The 21,068-nt window shown below is 33.5% G+C and overlaps 1 protein-coding gene across 3 annotated transcripts in view; it reads left to right on the forward strand.

Annotated features, from left to right (window-relative positions):
• DNAJC10 (DnaJ heat shock protein family (Hsp40) member C10) overlaps positions 1-21,068 on the forward strand; it is a 49,051-nt gene that overhangs the window by 10,238 nt on the left and 17,745 nt on the right. For all 3 annotated transcript variants that reach the window (XM_053597582.1, XM_053597581.1, XM_053597580.1), the window contains exons 6-16: positions 3,690-3,772; positions 4,021-4,152; positions 4,653-4,746; positions 5,669-5,746; positions 6,965-7,008; positions 10,020-10,157; positions 14,098-14,187; positions 14,933-15,046; positions 17,574-17,688; positions 20,074-20,201; positions 20,498-20,614. In XM_053597582.1, coding sequence (XP_053453557.1) covers positions 3,690-3,772; positions 4,021-4,152; positions 4,653-4,746; positions 5,669-5,746; positions 6,965-7,008; positions 10,020-10,157; positions 14,098-14,187; positions 14,933-15,046; positions 17,574-17,688; positions 20,074-20,201; positions 20,498-20,614 — 1,133 coding nt within the window. The remainder of the gene's footprint in view (positions 1-3,689; positions 3,773-4,020; positions 4,153-4,652; positions 4,747-5,668; positions 5,747-6,964; positions 7,009-10,019; positions 10,158-14,097; positions 14,188-14,932; positions 15,047-17,573; positions 17,689-20,073; positions 20,202-20,497; positions 20,615-21,068) is intronic.

Genomic DNA, 21,068 nt, shown 5'->3' on the forward strand with positions numbered 1-21,068 from the left:
CACTCTCCCTACAAGACAGCAAACTTAATTGATAAATATTGTGTGTTCTGACTGCTCCACCACCTGGTCTTTCCTTGTTTCTTTCCCTCTCCTCAGGCCTGCCTCTTTCCTGAGACACAGCAATATTAAAGTTAGGCCAACTAATAACCCTACATTTGCCTTTGAGCATGTCTCTCACTTTAAATCAGAAGTTAGAAATGATTTGAGTTTAATAAGGAAGGTATGTTGAAAACCAAGATAGGCTGAAAGGTAGGCCTCTTTTGCCAAACAACCAATTTACGTGTGCAAAGGAAAAAGTTTGTGAAGGAAATTGAAAGTGCAACTCCAATGAACATGCTAATGATAAGAAAGCCTAACAAATGCAATCAGTGTAACCTGGTTTATTGTACCCTCAATGAATCCCCAACAATAAAAAATAAAATAAAAGAGAGAAAAAAAGTAAAATAGCCATATTGCTGATACAAAGAAGGTCTGAGTAATCAGAAGATCAAACCAGCCACAGCACATTCCTTTAAATTTAATCCAGAGACAACCCCTAACTGTTCAATTTTATGAAAGCTGAGAAGGTGAGGAAGCTGCAGAAGAAAAGTTTCAGGCTAGCAGTTGTTTTATGAGGTGAAAGGAAATAACCCATCTCCATAAAAGTGTATAGTGAAACAATAAGTGCTGATGTAGAAGCTGCAGCCAGTTAACCAAAAGATCTAGCTGAGATCATTGATAAAGACATTTATGCTAAACAAATTTTTCAATGTAGATGAAACAGCCTTCTATTGGAAGAAGATGCTGTCTAGAACATTAATATCTAGAAAGAAGTTCAAAGCCTGGCTTCAAAGCTTCAAAAGATAGGCTGACTCTCATTAGAGGCCAGTGCAGCTGATGACTAAGTTGAAGCCAATGCTTATTTACCATTCTGAAAATCCTAGAACTCTTAAAAATTAGGCTAAATCTATAAATGGAACAACAATGTCTGAATGATAGGACATATGTTCATAGAAAGGTTTGCTAAATACTATAAGCAGACTGCTAAGACATCCTACTCAGAGGAAAAGATCTTCAAAATACTGTGAAAAATAAATATATTATTGCTTACAGACAATGGACCTAGTCACCCAAGAGTTCTAAGAGATGTAGAAGATTAATGTTGTTTTCATGCCTGCTGACAATATGTGTTCTCCATGAATCAAGGAGTAATTTTGACTTTCGAATCTTTTAAAATACATATTTTGTAGCTGCTACAGACAGTGATTCCTTGGGTAGATCTGGGCAAATTAAATTGAAAACTGTGTGGAAAGGAATCACTTCTAGGTACCATTAAGAACATTTGAGTTTAATAAGGAAGGCGTGTTGTCACCTAATTGTACTAATTAATTCTTTGATGTCAAAATGTCAACATCAACAGGAGTTGGGAAGATATTAATTCTGATCCTCACGGATGACTTTAAGGGGGTTCAAGACTTCAGTGGAGGAAGTGTAACTGCTAATGTGATAGAAATAGCAAGAGAACTAGAATTAGAAATGGAGCCTGTATATATGACTGAATTGCTACTATCTCATGATAAAACTTGAATGGATGAGGAGTTACTTCTTGTAGATGAGCAAAGATAGTGGTTTCTTGAGATAGAATGAAGAAGCTATGAACATTGTTGAAACGACAACAAAGGATTCAGAGGAGTACGTAAACTTAGTTGATAAATACAGCAGCTGAGTTTGAGAGGGTTGACTCCAGATGCTATCAAACAGCATCATAAGCTACAGAGAAATCTTCTAGTAAAGGAAAAGTCAATGTGGCAAACTTCATTATCGTCTTATTTTAAAAAATTTCCACAGCCGCCCCAACTTTCAGCAACCACTGCCCTGACCCATCAACATAGAGGGAAGACCCTCCACCAGCAGAAAGATTATGACTTGCTGAAAGGCTCAAGTGATCATTAGCTTTTTTAGCAATAAAATATTTATAATTAAGGTATGTACATTGTCTTTTTAGACATCATGCCATTGCACATTTAATAGACTATAATAAGCATAAACACAAATTTGATATGCTTGAGAAACAAAAAAAAAATTGTGCAATTTGCTTTATTCTAGTAGTCTGGAACTGAACCCACAATATCTCTAAGGTATGCCTGTACAAAGATAGAGACATTTTCACAGTAAACAAGGTTTTGTGTCAGTTTAAATGCCAGATTGGTTTTACATCATATTTCTGTTTAAAACTTTTGAATAACACTTTGGCTAATTACTACATTCTTTTTATGTGTAAATAACCACCTCATTACTTACAGCTGAGAAGAATCCCTTTTTTCTATTAAAGTATACATTAATTGTTAAAATTTTTACTTCAGTTTGTACAGGTTGGTGATCTAAATCAACACAGCAATTCTTTTGACCGTCGATAGAATGGTCTGTTTGCCAGACTTTCTAAACCAGCGGTTCTCAACCTGTGGGTTGTAACCCCTTTGGGGCAGTGGGGGGAGGGGAAGACTCTTTCACAGGGGTTGCCTAAATACATCCGGCATATCACATATTTACATTACGATTCATAACAGTAGCAAAATTACAATTATGAAGTAGCAATGAAAATAATTTTATGGTTGGGGGTCACCACAACATGAGGAACTGTATTAAAGGGTCACAGTATTAGGAAGGTTGAGAACCACTGTTGTAAACATTGCCGAAGAACAGTTGATAAAATCCTAAATGATACACTTTGCTACTCAAGTACAGATTAACTTTTGTCCCACATATCTGTCTTGTAATTGTGGTGTAGGTAAATATTGAGTCTTGCACATGTTTCTAACTGATCTGAATTAACTGCACATATATAACATGCATGATTTCAAGGATTACTATAAAATTTTCAGAAATTATAGTAATCCTTGAAATCATGCATGTTATATATGTGCAATTAATTCAGATCAATTAGAAAATTACTGATAACTGATACTGATTTGGAATTATATAGAAACTCCTTAGCCCAAAGCAAATTGCTATTATTTTATCTTGAATGTCAGAGCACATGCTTACAATCTTAATTTTTTTAATTAGTAAAATTTGTCTCCCAGATCATTTTAAGATTATAATACGTAATGTACTGTTATCTAGCCATTATGTGGTGTTCAAATCTACTATTTTAGCAAACATACTAACGTTCTGCATTTTTAAAAACCTTAATAGTTTTCAAGCAGTATGATTTTTCAAAGTACATTTAGGGCTGAGATTAAATTGAATCCCCACAATCCTTATGATACTATGTAAGTCCCTCATTTGTTCAATTGCTTCTTTCAGAATTCAAAGTGTCAGAATTGACTAACCATATATTTAACCTCTGCTGTAGGTAACAGAAGAACTTAAAGCTCAGTTGCTCGGTTTCTCTTTATTTCTCGCTTCCAACACCAGCTCTTACATGAGATTTGGCTGTTTTCTTGTGCCATCTCTTTATATAGCTTCATGGCTATATTTGTCTTGCAGTTTTTAAGACTGCTGCTTATTTCAGTATTGGCTTAGGAGAGTTAAAATTACAGTTTGACATTTGAAATATGTTTTTATAGGAAAAAAATGTACCGAAAATGATCAGGGCAATATGAAAGATTTGGACTGTTCCATTCTGTTCAACAAAAAAAAATTTTACTAAAATATGCATGATCTTTTACTAAGTAATTCTAAATTATTTCCATTTTATGTACTTTCAGATGCTGCTGTTAATTCTGGAGAACTGTGGTTTGTAAACTTTTACTCCCCAGGGTGTTCACACTGCCATGATTTAGCTCCCACGGTACGTATTTTTCACATCCTAATTGGTATTTTATTTCTTATTGGTCTGCTATTTGTGTATTCTTTTTATATGTTAGAATTTTTTTCTGTTAGTAATTAGAGCTATTGGAAATAATTATCAGATACTTGCAAATATCTATCATTTTGATAAAAATTTTCTCCTTTAAAAGTGATAACTGAAAAAGTTGTGGTCAAGGAAGAAAAACGATCTTATCAGAGAAAGACTTATGTTTTCTTTTTCTCTCCTAGTGGAGAGACTTTGCTAAAGAAGTAGATGGATTACTTCGAATTGGAGCTGTCAACTGTGGCGATGATAGAATGCTTTGCAGAATGAAAGGAGTTAACAGCTATCCTAGCCTCTTCATTTTTAGATCTGGAATGGTAAGGGAGAAAGTTAGCATTTTTTAAATTCATGAGACTTTATAAAAAGTGAAATGCTAGAGAAAATACATGTGGATTTGTTGAATGTTTTGATTTTAAGTCTTATTTTATGTGCCATCTAACTGAGGTCAAGTAATAATAAACATTTTGGTTATTAGATGCCATTATTTTTACTTTGCTGTATTTCAAAATTAAATGTTTACCAATTTTAGTTTCTATCTTAAGGAACATAATAGTTTCCAAAGTATTTTATAGATATTGTCTCATTGAATATAAAGCTGATATTTACCAGTGATGAAACTGAAAGAAAATTATAAATGGTTTTTAAAATGTCTTCTATAGAATCTGTAATGTCAAGATTATCAAGGTATTTGGAAATATATTATTGAGAAACAGAACTTTACTTCATTATTCAAAATAATGTAAAACCAAAAGTATTTGGTAGTTTCAGTGTGTTTTAAAAAGTAAAAGATATTTCTCTTTTTATAAAAAATCAATAGGCTGCAGTGAAATATCATGGAGACAGATCAAAGGAGAGTTTAGTGAGTTTTGCAATGCAGCATGTTAAAAGTACAGTGACAGAACTGTGGACAGGTAATTTTATTTTCTTAATTTTCAAGGATACTTTGAAATTGGCATTTAAGTTTTTAGCAGAAATATTAACTTTTTGGTCATAATAAAATTTTAAAGTATCTTTTCCATGCTTCTTAGAAGGGGATTTTGTCATCTAATCTCTGCTGAAAAATATTTAACAAACTAGTTATATTTGTACAAAAACTTAAACAATTAAGATACAGGAAATTAATGTTTAGTAATATAAGCATTTTATTGCTTTCCTAAGTATTATATTGGGCAATAAATTCATGCCTATTCAGTTTAATTTTAAAGTTTAAAAACTATTCTAGAGCTTTTAATTTATTAAGTGATTTTAATCAGGTTATTTACTCTGAACTATCCATTAAATCACAGTATTTGGCTAAAGGGGTGTTCATTTCATGCACTGAATACCAGTTATGGGTCAGAAACTGTTATAGCCCTAGTCATTATGAAGACAACTAAAATGTGATGTATTATGAGGGAGATAAATGCAGGGAAGAATAAAAGACACAAAACAACCAAATTGAGAAAAATACTTCTTGAAAGAGCTCAAACCCTCTCATGAAAAGTTGGGAGCCTTAAGAGATCATTGTGTATCTGGGGAACTGGCAATATTTAAGGAATATGACAAAAAGATTGCATCAGCTGGTATGGAGAAAAATACAGCTGGCTGAACGGGTGGACAAAGCTCAGTTCACAAAGGATCTTACTTGCCAATATGAGTTTTTTTCTTAATGAAATAATATGTGATGAAAAAATTAGAGCACCATTGAAGGAATTTGACATAGTCAAGAGAATTTTTAGAAAGATAACTGTTATTACTCACAATGAATTGAAGAGGTTAGAAAGAAAAAAATTATAAGACTGTTTCCATTATCACAGAATAACTGATAAAAAATCTGCTTTATTTTCTTTAAAGGAAATTTTGTTAATGCCATACAAACTGCTTTTGCTGCTGGTATTGGCTGGCTGATCACTTTTTGTTCCAAAGGAGGAGGTAATTTTTTTTATTTTGTTAGGATGAAAAAGAGATCCTGACATTTAAATTTTAGCTGACAGTATTAATTATGCTGCTATAATTATTAATTAAAACAATGAATATTCACCTTTGTAATTATTTTACATAGAAGAGACTGCCAAGTTATTTTTTAATGTATCTTTTATTTAGTGGACAGTTTTTTCAGTTAAGATATACTCATGATAAATTATACCTTCAACCAGCCACAGATGTATTTAGCACTTTGTAAAAATAGTTGTTACAGCTATCACCCCTCCCAAAATAACAGTTTTTTGTAAATATGGACTTTGCTTCACACTTAACATTTATCAAAAATTTCTACATTTGTCTCATAAAATTATATATTTCAAGATGACAGCTTGCCATTTCTAGGAACCTTCCAATAAATTAAATAAAAACATCAGTAGCTTATATATCAAACCATAAACCATAAACTATATTCAAAAAATGAGATTGGTTAAAAGTTGGGCCTAGTATGTGGATTATTTTTCATATGTTCAATCACAACATGGCTCTTTTCCCTACACTTCATCTTTCAGCCTTTGTGCTGCTATATTAAGATAATAATGCCCCTAACCAAAAATCAATTAGTCACCCCATCCAGTAAGGCTTTGCAGCAAAAATCAGCCTTAAATTTAGTATATCTCCAACAGGTTTTATCTCATGTTGACCTAATGCCCAGATTTCTGTTCATCCACATGACTTTTCATACTTTTTGACATTCTTTTACTCATTTCAGATAAATTGCTTTTACCCATTTTTGTAGGTTCTATGATGCTGTAGCTCCCTTTCCTTTAAATCTTACTGTACTCTCGTATTCATACATAGGTTTTCATAAAAATAGTGAAGCCATTTTAAGATTTTATTGTATTTTGAGGATCCTTTACATACCTTTATCAAATAGGCCCATTTTATTACCCCAAAATTATGAGATCCCTTGAATAAAGAAGATTGTTGATAGAAGTTTCAGAATACGATCCTAAAAATATGCTGGAGAGAAAATGTTATGCTGTGTCACTAGAAATCCTGAGAAATCGAGAATGAGTGTGTGTGTGTGTGGAAAGTTTTCAGTGTTTATCAGTAGAGCTCAACTATTTGCCTTGGAATGAATGTGGTCATTTAGGGGAAAGGCAAATGGAAGTATTTTCACTGGGCTTAATAAGGCTAAAACTGCCTCAAAGTTTTTTTTCTCCCTAGATTGTTTGACTTCACAGACACGACTCAGGCTTAGCGGCATGTTGGTAAGCATCAATCATTCTGTAAAACTGTATCTCCATGTAAAACACATTTAGAAACTGATTTTCCATATTTTTTTCATAGTTTCTTGAACACTGAACTCAATTTTTTGTAATCTTATTTTCTGATAAATGTATTTATAGCTCTGAGTTGGTCTCTAAATAATTAGCTGTGTTCGGCAAAATGTGGTGTTGTGCTTTGTCATTCACTGGTAAGTATTCTGTAATATTTGTTCTTAGTAATTGCTCTCATGTTTTGGTTGGGGGGTATAGTCAGTATGTCAATTCTCTGACACTATTGAAACTCCCTTTGTGTCCTGGCATTTTGTCAGTTGTGAAAACTGTGAATTCTGTGAGTGTGACAGTAATTTATCTTCCACGTATATTAGGTGTAGTTATCTATTAGATCAAATTTATTAATCATATATTCAAATCTGCATCTTTTCTGATTAATCTATAATTTCTGAGAGGTGCATTGACACTTCCACCTACAAATTTTCATTTATTTATTCCTGTATTTCAGTCAGTTATTCCTTATATTTTGACCTTTATTGTTAGTAGCAACATATTCATGATCATCGTATCTTCTTGGTGGCTTCGTGCATTATGAATTTTGTTTTATTTTATATTAAAATCATGTAGCATGCTTTTGTTCCTTCCCCTCACTTATTTCACCCTGTGGGTTAGGCCAGTGATTTTTTAGGACTACACATTACACTCACCTGGGGAGCTTTTAAAAATGATTTTAAAAAACCTCCAACCTGGTCTGCTGGATCAATTAAAATCAATATTTGAGGGTGAGGTCTGAGCATCAGCATTTTTTTTTTTTTTAATCTTTGGCAGGCCGAGCAATTAGCCTGTATGTTTCCTTTCCAGTATGGTCTTTATATGCTTTTAAATCAAGGATATGCTGGCCTTGTAAATGTTTTGGAAAATCATCTTTCTTCTTTGCAAACCATTAGTGTATGGTTGGTGTTACTTCTTCCTCAAATTATTTTCTTTTTTGGTAAAATTCATGAGGGAAGCCGTCTGGACATAGAGTGTTCTTTTAATTCATATTTGAAGAGTTTTCTACAGTTTCCTTTTTAATGCTGTATATTGAATTATATAGACTTTTTACTTGTGTTAAATTCTTTCTAAGATTTTGTCCTTTCAACTAAATTTCTTAACGTATTGCTGTGACTTGTACATAATATCCTATTTTTTTAATATGTGTAGGATCTGCAGTGATGTTCCTTTCTGCTTTCTGATAATAGAGATGGCATAAAAACTTTTCTTTTTTCTTGGTTAGGTCAAGCTTTACAAGTCTTTTCAAAGTCTTAGTGTTTACCTTTATTGATTTTCTGTTGTACTCTTGTTTTCTCTTTCATTGATTCACACACAATTTCCTTCCTTCTACTATTTAGGTTTTTTATTTATTTTTTTATTTATTTATTTTTTTATTTTTTATTACTCTTTAGATTTTAATGTGCTGTTTTTTCTAAATTGTTAACTCGGATGATTAGGTCATTGATCTTCAAGCTTTCCTTTCAAAACTATGAATTTAGACTGTTAGTACAGCTTTAACTGCATTCTGTATTTTAGCAGATATTTTCATTGTCAATCAGTTCGAGATATTTTTTGATCTTCCATTTTTGTTTTTTCTTTAAATCACAGATAATTTAGTACTGGATTTAGTTGTCAAACACATGGGATTTTTTAAAGCTTTTTATTATGGCTAGCTTAGTTCCACTATAGGTAGTGAACATGGTTTTTGTTTTTTGAAAGTTTTTTTTTTTTTTTTTTTTTTTGGTTTTTTGGCCGGGGCTGGGTTTGAACCCGCCACCTCTACTCCTTGAGCCACAGGCGCCGCCCTTTTGAAAGTTCTTGAACCTTGCTTTATGGCCCAACATTCCATGGTAAATTTTTTTTTGTGGCTTTTGGCCAGGGCTGGGTTTGAACTCACCACCTCTGGCATATGAAACCAGCGCCTTACCCTTTTTGCCACAGGGCTGCCCCTTGGTAAATTTTTTATAAGTAAATTCTGTAATTCGCAGGTACACACTGTCAAATTATTTGTGTATAATTTGTTAACTATGTTAATCAAATCTACTAGATCTTTATAATTCTATGCATTTGCATGGTCCCATTAATACCACCTAGATCATGATCTATTCTTTCTGCTTTTGTCTTTGATTTTTTGAAGTTTCATTACGTATTGCATAAGCATCAATTTCTTATTATTCTGCTTGAGATTTATTGGACTTCTTAAATCAATAGATTAATGTCTTTTATTGATTGTGGAAACTTCTCAGCTGTTATTTCAATTACTATTTCTATCTTTATTATTTGTCTGAGATCTCAGATGAAAATGTTACACCTCTATTTGTTTATCAACTTGCCTAGTCTAAAAAAATATTTCAACAACATGAGGTTGTAAGAAATGTGCTTTTCATAATAGGATTTGTAGCTCATGAAAGGAGCTCAGCCATAATAGCTTGAAACTGAGAAGGTACTAATTTACATGCACATTGTAGATTGACACACAGAATATCTAATAAACCATATGATAATTGTTTGAAAGGACAGTCAAAATGAAAAGTCCTAAATAGTCAGTTTGACTTTTTTCATGCCTGATTACTGAATGGCTTGCTTTCTATAAAAATTTATAAATGTAGTTTTTTGTAAATTTTAAAAAGAATTCTAAAAAACAGATCTTTAATATCAGGAAAAACCTTAAGTCATTATCTCAAATTATTGAGTGCTATTAACAAAAGCTTTGCCTTTTTCCTTGTTGTGACAGTGGGGGCCATTTGCTGTCTGTGACAAACATAACCTTGCTCTCTAAACCTGTAAAACTATCTTTCTCTTTCTCAATAAACCTTGTTTCACATTTGCCTTACCAAAAAAAAAAGTTTTAATTTTATAATGGAAAAATTGTGTTTTTAGCTAAAATTGTTTTTTTTTTGTTTTTTTTTTTTTACTTTTTCTTCCATTTACAACATGGCCTATTTTTTGTTTGTTTGTTTCCATTTTAGGATGGTCTTGTTAATGTAGGATGGATGGATTGTGCCACCCAGGACAACCTCTGTAAAAGTTTGGATATTACAACAAGTGCCACTGCTTATTTTCCTCCTGGAGCCACTTTAAATAACAAAGACAAAAGCAGTATCTTGGTATGAATCGCTGTATTGTAATTTCTTTACATGTATATGTACACATACATTCAAAAGTAGTATATTTTTTAAGCATGGAGCAAGGAAATTAATCAGTTTATACAGACAGTGCCAAAAAAGGTATACATATTTTAAGATTTCAATTATAAGAGGTGCTCAATGTGACTTGTATTCATCTTTTGTTAGAGGTATATATTAAATATTGCAATTTTAATAGAGGTTTTTCCTGTCTTAAAATATGTGGGTTTTTTGCACCCTTTGTATTTTATTTGGAGGATTCTATTTAATACCTCAGTTTGTAAAGTTTAAGAATTATTTTTAAACTATCATTTATATTACATTTAAAACCATTATACTCTTACATCATATTTAAATTTACATTAAAATCCATTACAAGCTTAAATCCCAAAGGTATGGAATACATTCTTAGGTTAATGAAAGAATATTTACAAGGACTTTCTGGAAAGTACCCAGCCATTGTTAATACCATTTTTCATATTGTATGGCTTGTATAGTGTGTATACTTTATGGACAATCCTTATATACCATGAGTTTTCATTGTTTTACATTTAATTGTATATTTTCCGATATCAAAAGTATAGATCAGTGGCAGTTTGGCATGGGGCCCAGGTATCTACTTTTTTAAAGCACCCTATGGAATTCTGTAAATTTAGTTTGGAGATCTGATGTGGTTTACTCCTTAAGTTGATGAATAAGAAAACTTAGGCTCAAGGAGTTGAGCACAAATAGTGAGATATCAGATAGGTCCCTAGGGAATCCCAAAAGAAAATGAAGTACTCTTGATAAAGACAACCTAAGGAGGTTTGTCTCCTCCTTTGGTTGTCTTCTCTGTATTTTAATTATGCATTTTTGGATGTTGATAAAGATAACACGTACTTATTTCAGAAATTCCTATATTGTGCAGAGTTGTATAAAGATTTTAAATTCCTAGAAAACAATTGACAGCCACCATCAAATCTTGGTAAATGCTCTTGCAGACCTCTACTTACATATATGTGCAATTTTGACTATGTGTTGACAATTCTGTAGTTTATATCTGTGATTCAGACCTCTGTCCTTCACTTCAGATGTGCATACATGTACTACTATCGGTTAAATATCCCTGTTGGGATATTAGTGTCTCAAAAATAAATACCTATAACTATCCTCCTAGTATTTTCACATAAATCTGTTTCACTGAGTTTTCCCCATCTCAATTAAGGAAAACTCTATCCTTTATTTTTGAGTTCAAATGCTCTGGAGTCGTTCTTGATTCCTCTTTTTCTCCTCTTTAATACCAGTTCTTCAGGAAATTCTATGGCTCTATCTTTAAAATGTTTCCTTATACACAATATGGATGGGTGGGTATAGATAGGTAATGTTTCATTAATAGGATTATATAGTAGATTCTAATATTGTTTTTTCGCTTAGTATATCAAGAAAAATTTTTTTCTCACTTTATTAATGTATATGTTAACAATACCTTTTATTTATAAACAAATATATGCTATTACTCAGACTATTACTAAAAGGATAATGTATATATCCTTTACATAATAAATATATAATGTAATATATATATAACATTATCCTTTTAGTAATTTAACAGTCTGAATAATCCACTAAACATGACATTCTTAGTTTTAATCAGTACTTTCTTGATATTTATACTTTTTAAACTTTATTTAAATTAATATGAGGGTACAATATTTGGTATTTATACTTTTTCATGATTAAAAGCACTGTTGTAATGAGCCCTCTTGTAATGTTTATCTTTGTGTACTTCAGTTAATCTGTTTAGAATAGAAAAACCGTGGCAATTTAAAATTCAGTCATTCTTGCCATATTGCCCTCCAGAAAAGCTGTACTAGTTTACACTGTGTCATCAGTTCAGGAGGACTGGCTTCCCCTTAGCCACTTAAAATAGCTTCTTGCCTTCAGTATTATCTCTGGGCTTTATGATTAAAAAAAAAAAAAAATGAAAAGGTCAGATGCTGTCTTAGACAGGAAACAGAAATGAATGACAGTGCAAATGTAAAAACATGGAATGGTGAATTAAACACTCCTGTCCTTCCTAAAACTGTTCAAGTGTTGAAAGTATAAAACACTGTGCCACTTAAATATATCTAAAAGGTAAAATTCAGAGGCTAGACAATATCCTTTATAGGTCTAAATAGCAAATTCTATAAGACAAACAGGTTTATAATAATGAGATTCTTATAGCTTAATCACCTACACATTTATGTATGCTGTTGTCGGAGTATGCTTAGTAGAATCTTCATAATGAATGTGACTAAAGCAAATAAGCTATAGAAAACTAAGGCATAAAAGATTTATATTGGGGCATTTTAAGCTCTTTGGTAGCAAGAATTATTTCATATAGGACTTAAGAATGTTTATTCTGTAAATTTAAAATAAAAACAAAAAACTAGTTTTAAGAAAAGAAACTTAGAAACAGTGGGTATAACCTAAGAATGGAGAACTAAGTTTTTTTCTATTCATATGTTTGTTCTCATGTCTACCACTGTTAAGCTGTGGATTCCATGATAGTTCTTATTAGTTTTTAATGAAGTGTTAAACATAGATAGTTCACAATTAATTAAAGATATAGATATATTAAAATCTGTTTGTCAACTCTCATACACTTTCTTGATTTAACCATTGCTACAGTCTTTGTAATTAACAGCTATTTCATTGAGAATTAGACCAGCAGGGAAAGTTCTGTGAAAAAAAAAAAAAAAAGCTGAGGATAAAATATAGACAGAAATAAAGCATATGTTTAGGGGGGGCTGTTTTTAGATTTTTTTTTTTTTTTGAGACAGTCTCACTCTGTTGCCTGGCATAGAGTGCAGTGCTATTATCATAGCTGTCTACAGCCTCACACTTCTGAGGTCAAGTGATCCTCCTGCCTCAACCTCCCGAGTGACTGGGATTAGAGATGCACATCACTACACTCAGCTAGTTTTTTTCTATTTTTTAGTAGAGACAGTGTTTCATTCTTGCTCAGGCTAATCTCCTAAGCTCAAGCAGTCTTCCTGCATTAACTGGTTTGTCAGACTGCTAAGATTATAGACATGAGCCACCATGCCCAGCTCTTTGGGTGTGCTTCAAATAAAAGAGTTGAATCTAAGATACATTTAAGATAAGGTTTTTGTATTTCAGTTTTTTAATGCTCTGAAAAGCAGTAGGATACATTCCAATTTTCCAGTTATACGTTCTTTTTTTTGAGACAGAGTCTCAAGCTGATGTCCTGGGTAGAGTGCTATGACATCACAGCTCACAGCAATCTCTAACTCTTAGGCTTAAGCAATTCTCTTGCCGCAGCCTCCCAAGTACTTGGGACTACAGGTGCCCGCCACAATACCCTGGCTATTTTTTGGCTGCAGTTTGTCATTGTTGCTTAGCAGACCTGGGTCAGGTTCGAACCCGCCACCCTAGGTGTACGTGACCAATGCCCTTGCCAACTGAGCTATAGGCGCTGCCAGAGTTATATGTTCTTAATTACTCTAATTATTGGTTGGGATATTGAAGTGTCTTAGATCAGAGATTGTAGTGTTAATTTTTTTAATTGGATAAAGAACATTGGTAAAACATGATTAAAATTAAACTGAACATAATGTTAGTTTTTTCCTTATGATTTAGAGGTCGCTCCAGGTTATTCTGAGGATTTCCATAGACTACATAGCATAAGTTTCAGTTAATGAAAACACCTTACAGAATTTAGTGTATATCACTATTTTTAAGAAATAGTTATGTAATATTAGTAATTGCCAAACTATGATATACCTGTTTGTCTTTTGAAAAAACGACTTTTGGAATCATTTGAAAAACTGTTTAACTTATTTTCTTAATTAAAATGACTACTTTGAAAACAAGAAAAAAAAGACACCAAATATAAATGTTTATTCAAAATGATTACAATATGATCTTCTTATTCTAGTTTCTTAATTCACTGGATGCTAAAGAAATATATTTGGAAATAATACAGACTCTTCCAGATTTTGAACTACTTTCTGCCAACACACTAGAGGTAATGTTTTTATTAATCATAAAAGTGTTTGTAACATTTAAAGTCTTAATATATTAAAACTAGCATTGGTTTTATTCATCTTCAACTAGAATTGAAAGTACTACTTTCAAGGGATTATACATTCATCAGTTCTAGGTTAAATTCTAACGGGAGTTCTGGTGTAGGTGATTCAGAGTCAATCTGTAGTTTTGGAAAACCTATCCAATCCTGAAGGTACTCTTCAAAAGGAAGATGAGAAAAGGCAAGATTTTAATCACAAATCAATCTTAGATTTGATTTGTAACTGTTCTTGCTTACATAACTGTTTTTATTGTTCACTTAGAATTAAAAATCATTCAGAAAGCTCTGTGGTCAGTAAGTAGAATAAAGAGTCTACCACAAACTGAATACTTTTAAACATTCTATTCACAAACTAAGTCTACCTACCTACCAAATCTTAAAAAGACTGAAAAGGCTGACTTTCCCACCCACCTATTCCCCCCCCAACTTTTTAGCTATATGTTGTTAAAACTTTTTGTGCAGCCATCTACCTTAAAATTTTATAATTTAGTGACTTACCCTACTGTGATATAATTGATCTACATAAGCATTATTCTAAGTACGAAATAGGAGAATAACTCAAAATTTTAGATAATATTTTGAAATAATGGGTGGTAGCTAAAATAACCTTAAAGTCAAAGAAGTAAAGATTAAAACCCTTAGAATTTCCCTTCTCTGACATTTCTTTTTCTTTATCACATTTAAGGATCGTTTGGCTCATCATCGGTGGCTGTTATTTTTTCATTTTGGAAAAAATGAAAATTCAAATGATCATGAATTGAAAAAACTAAAATCTCTACTTAAAAATGATCATATTCAGGTAAGAGAAGTCCACTGTGCTTAGCCTTCTGCTAGTCTTCTTTCTTGTTAATGTAATACAGACAATGAAATTTTAAATAACATAAAAACGTTTGTTTGAAATTCTAGGTTAAGAAGCCTATGTGTTTTTGGTTTATGTTTTATTTTTCTTTTCTTCTATTAGAAATTGATGTGAAGGGCAGCTCCTGTGGCTCAGTGAGTAGGGTGCCAGCCCCATATACCGAGGGTGGCAGGTTCAAACCCAGCCCCGGCCAAACTGCAATAAAAAAAATAGCCAGGCGTTGTGGCGGGCGCCTGTAATCCCAGCTGCTTGGAGGCTGAGGCAAGAGAATCGCGTAAGCCCAAGAGTTAGAGGTTGCTGTGAGCCGTGTGATGCCACGGCATTCTACCCGAGGGCAATACAGTGAGACTGTCTCTACAAAAAAAAAAAAAGAAATTGATGTGAAATTCGATAAGTGATTTTCATTTCTTTTGCCATTTGATAAATCTGTATCGTAAGTTTTTGGAGGAAGTTATAGATTATCTTTCCCTTAAGACTGTTATTTATGTAATTTTTATTTAAAAACTAGAATATATAAATAAGCACAGAAATTAATTATCTAAATAACCTGCGTGGTCATTATTCTGATAACTCTGCTAAGAATTCACTGTATAACCTTTTAAGCTTTTTGAGAGTACTTATATGTGGGCATATGTATTTGCACACGCATGCATAAGTAATGGACAGTGTAAGAGGTACATGTAAATTTACATGTATACTTTTTAATCAATGGATTTGCTGTATACTTTTTTTTTTTTGACACGGAGTCTCACTAATTAGCCCTCGGTAGAGTGCCATGATGTTACAGCTCACAGCAACCTCAAACTCTTGGGCTTAAGCGATTTTCTTACCTCAGCCACCCAAGTCGCTGGGACTACAGGCACCTGCCACAACACCCAGCTGTTTTTTGGTTGTAATTGTCATTGTTGTTCGGCGGGCCCAGGCTGGGTTTGAACCTGCCAGCTCCGGTGTATATGGCTGGCGCCCTAGCCACTTGAGCTATAGACACTGAGCCTATATACTGTTTCTTAAATTTGGGTTTTTTGGTTTATGTCTTTGGAGGAGGATTTTTTCTTTTTTTTTTTTTGTAGAGACAGAGTCTCACTTTATGGCCCTCGGTAGAGTGCCATGGCATCACACAGCTCACAGCAACCTCCAACTCCTGGGCTTAAGCGATTCTCTTGCCTCAGCCTCCCGAGCAGCTGGGACTACAGGCGCCCACCACAACGCCCAGCTATTTTTTGGTTGCAGTTCAGCTGGGGCGGGGTTTGAACCTGCCGCCCTCGGTATATGGGGCCAGCGCCTTACCAACTGAGCCACAGGTGTTGCCCAATTTTTTCTTTTTGAGAGAAGGTCTCACTTTGTTGCCTAGGCTAACATACAGTGGTGTTGTAATAGCTCACAGCAACCTCAAACTTCTGGGTTCAAGCATTTCTCTTGCTTACCCTCCCAAGTAGCTGGGACTACAGGTACACACTACCATACCTGGATAATTTTTCTATTTTTCTTTTTTTTTTTTTTTTTTTTTGTGGAGACAGCAGAGTCATTCTTACTTAGGCTGGTCTTGAACTCATCATTCCTTATATATGTTTACCTCATCATTCCTTAAAGGCTAAGTAGTACTTTACTATATAGCTATATAATAATTGTTTAACACATCCTGTATTACTTATAGGTTACTTTTTGTATATCAAATGATACAGGATCTGTCCAGTTAATTCCTTATTATGAGGAACTTTTGACATAAAGTTAAATCAAACATTTTTAAGTGTTTTTATTCTTACCAGAGTCCTCCAAAATGTTTATATGAATTTATAATCTCATTGACAGCATATAAATGGCCATTTCTTCACACTTAGGCCAGTCATGGTATTATCATTCTTTATAATCTTTACTGCTCTAATAGGTCAGAGGTAATATGTTAAAATATGCTTTCATTTCTTTGCTTTCTAGTGGCTCCGGGAAGATTTTTTTTTTTTTCACATATTAACAAGTTATAATTCTGTTCTAGTTTATTTTCTGTTTATATCCCTGGCCCATTTTCTTTTTTACTGTCTATTTTGTTTCCTAATAAACCTGTCTTAAGTGTTGCAAGTTGTTTTCTTCATTTACCATATGCTGTTCTCCTTCACACTGTATCCTTCTCCTGCGTTAGTTCTGCTTCTCATATCTTACTTAGAAAACTCTATTCTACCCCACCAAATATATAAACATCCTCTACATTTTTAGAAGAGGTTTCTTAAATACCTTCATATTTTCTTGGGAGTTTTCCTGTGAGGTTTTTGAACTCTCTTGGAAGGATTTTTAACTAAATTCAGTTTTAGCATTAAAGGTAAATGAATTACTTCTGTCTTCAGAGCCCATTATTTTCTCTTTAAGAACTGTCACTAGAGCTGTGTCATTTTTGGATTATCATTATGAATACTTAAAAGTTGAATGTGTAACATTGTGTGTTCTCATCAAATTCCACCTTCTCTTTCTACTGTAGGTTGGCAGGTTTGATTGTTCCTCTGCACCAGACATCTGTAGTAATCTCTATGTTTTTCAGCCATCTCTAGCAGTATTTAAAGGACAGGGAACAAAAGAGTATGAAATTCATCATGGTAAGGATGGAAAAAAATGACAAAAATTCATCATTTTCAAATAGAAATTTTGAGTTTTTTTAAACCTCGTGTTGTATGGACATGCTTATTGTAAATAAGCATGCTTATTCCTCTTAGTAATATATGAGGAATGATATTTTCAATTGCAGATAGTCATTTATTCTCTTTGTTCTCATATAGTCAGTATTTTGATCAGTGTTTCTGGTGATAGGTCAGGCTAGTGAGGAATTTAAGTCCTGCTTGTTGGCAAAAGTAAGCAACACCGACAGTTACCTTTATAGTGTGCCACATGTAACATCTTAGCCATTACAGGCAATACCCAGATACTCTTAAATTTTTCTGCCACTAGATTTTCAGACTTCTCCATGAACTGCCTTTACTCCCTCTTGCAGTTATAATTACATTTCTTCATTTCAACTTATTTAAGACTTTAGCTCTGCATTCATTTACGTATAGTTCCAATCCCAAGAGTTTGGAATACATCAGAGTCCCTGTCCTAAAAGAGATTAAATATAGCAAAAGAGACACACAAACTACCAAGCATAATATGGCTAAGTGAGTAACAGATACTGATGAAATATCTGTGTGGTGACAAACACTGCTTTAGGTTTTAGGGCTATAAGTTGTAAAACATGAACTCTCAAGAGATTTAAAATACAGTTTACTAGGGACAGGTGAGAAGATCCATAAGAAAATGTGAAAAATATTTCAATGGCCATTATATAAAAATTACAAGATCAAATAAAGAGACTTCTACATGTTATATATAAGGAAGTAACATTTGAGTTGAGTATAAAGTACTGAGTTTCCACAACAAATGTACAGAAAAGGAAATGAGGCCTCTAGGCTAGAGGAACTGTGAACAAAGGAACTGTGAACTGCCCATATATTTGACTTGGTGAATTGGCACTTGAATAACGTACTATACGTGTAAGTTGACTGTGGTAGCAATATATAAGATGGATTAGTTAAGGAATGCTGGGGTATACTACAGTAACCTAAATTCAGGCAGTAGTTATGGAGTTGGAGATGGTAAGCAATATAACAGAATTATGAAATGAGGCAGAGAAAGAAGGCAACGTTCACTCTAGAGAATCATATTTAGGCACCTAGTGGATGATTATGCTTTTGCCAAGATAAGGAAAGTGAGGAAAAAACAAGTTTCGGGGAAAAAAACTGAGCTTCAGTTTGAATATACAGTCATGTATCATTCAAACTATAGGGATGCTGTCTGAGAAATGTATCATTAGGTGATTTTTGTCATCATACATAGTGTACTTACACAACGTAGATACATAGATAGCTTACTACACACCTAGGCTATCTGGTATAACTTATTGCTGCTAGGGTACAAACCCATATACCGTGTTACTGTACTGAGTATTATCTGCATCTGTAACAAACAGTGGTAAGTATTTGTGCATCTAAACATAGAAAAAGTTATGTATTTTACTACACTTTAATGGTGATAGGAATTTTTCAGCTCCAGTGTAATCTTACAGAACCACCATCGTATGTGTAGTCCATCATTGACCAAAATGTCATTATGTGGTGCATGACTGTGTTGTGTTTGAAATGTTAATGTGATATTCAACTATAGTTTTCCCCTGGGCAGTTGGTATTGTGGGTTTTCAGAGAGATCTAAGTTAAGAAAATGATTTACAGGTTAGGCCTTTAGTAACAGCTAGGGACAACATAAAGAATTCTAAAAAACACTTTTATTTTTTTTTTATTGTTGGGGATTCATTGAGGATGCAGTAAACCAGATTACACTGATTGCATTTGTTAGGCAAAGTCCCTCTTGCAATGGTGTCTTGCCCCCAAAAGGTGTGGCACACACTGAAGCCCCATCCCCTTCCTTCTCCCCTCTCTCTGCTCTTCCTTTCCCCATCCCTCCCTCCTCCTCTCTCTCTCCCCTTCCCCCACCCCCACCATGACCTTAATTGTCATTAATTGTCCTCATATCAAAATTGAGTACATAGGATTCATGCTTCATGCTTCTCCATTCTTACGATGCTTTACTAAGAATAATGTCTTCCACTTCCATCCAAGTTAATACAAAGGATGTAAAGTCTCCATTTTTTTAATGGCTGAATAGTATTCCATGGTGTTAAACACTTTTAAAGTGATTATTTTGTATGTAGGAAAAAACATTTCAAAGAGATTGACATTTTAACTAGTTCTAGAAACAGAAGAACACGTAAGGAATAGGTCCTCCCCACACAGCAAACCCATAGTTAATATACCAGACACTAAAACCTCATCAAAATTAGTTTGTTCTTAAGTTCATCTTCCTTTAATATTTTGAATATAAAAACTCAAATATTTCTGGAGATACAAGTGGCAGAATGTGGATTTTAATATTTTTCTTATTCTATTTCAAAGGAAAGAAGATTCTATATGATATACTTGCCTTCGCCAAAGAAAGTGTTAATTCTCATGTTACCACACTTGGACCTCAAAATTTTCCTGCTAATGAGAAAGAACCATGGCTTGTTGATTTTTTTGCCCCTGTAAGTTATTTTTGTCTGCCAGACTTTAGTATTGTCAGATTTTCTCTTCTCATAGCAAAAGACATTTTTTAGGTAACCTTGAACTATTAATACCAGAACTGTGTCATTCCGTTTGGCCACTATTACATACTCTAAGTGTGTGCTAATATAATTCCCACTCTAAGAATTAAGCATATACCAGTGGGATTTGCCAGTAAGTACAATTTTGACTGACTTAGCAAATTGCTTGTTACAAAAATGATGGGGTTTGTTTGTTACATTTGGCTTAGTGCTTTGAGTATTTTTTTTTTCCCTAGTGGTGTCCACCATGTCGAGCTTTACTACCAGAGTTACGAAGAGCATCAAATCTTCTTTATGGTCAACTTAAGTTTGGTACACTAGATTGTACAATTCATGAGGGACTCTGTAACATGGTAAGTCAAAGTATGAACAATTTAGTCTGATTTTCTTATAAAATACAGATGTTTTGGCAGTCTCATCTTAGTAACTTTTTCAAATATACATCTTCCATTTAGAGTACTAACAGTTTAAACAAGTAATTTCCGCAGAATGATATCGAAACGTGATTAGATTAAAACCTGATGATCTATGGTAGAATGTAGTAAATGTGGGAGGTAGATAGGTTGACGTCTCAGTGGAATGCCCCACCTCAATCTAGGAGAATCCAGGGAATGGGTGCAGATGCGCTATCCCTAGGGCCTCATCAGGACCACCAAAGATGACAAGAGCCCAGAGGCACTCCCAAACAGGGCAAAGTCATTGCAACTATTCCTTGTGCACCAACAGTCAACAGATGGGGCAGGACTGAGCCCTTTAGCAGAGCTGAATCCTTTGAACTCCTGATCCGCAGTTTAGATTAGGGAACCT

This window comes from Nycticebus coucang, chromosome 7, assembly GCF_027406575.1.
Source record: "Nycticebus coucang isolate mNycCou1 chromosome 7, mNycCou1.pri, whole genome shotgun sequence".
In the NCBI taxonomy this organism is placed as follows: domain Eukaryota; kingdom Metazoa; phylum Chordata; class Mammalia; order Primates; family Lorisidae; genus Nycticebus; species Nycticebus coucang.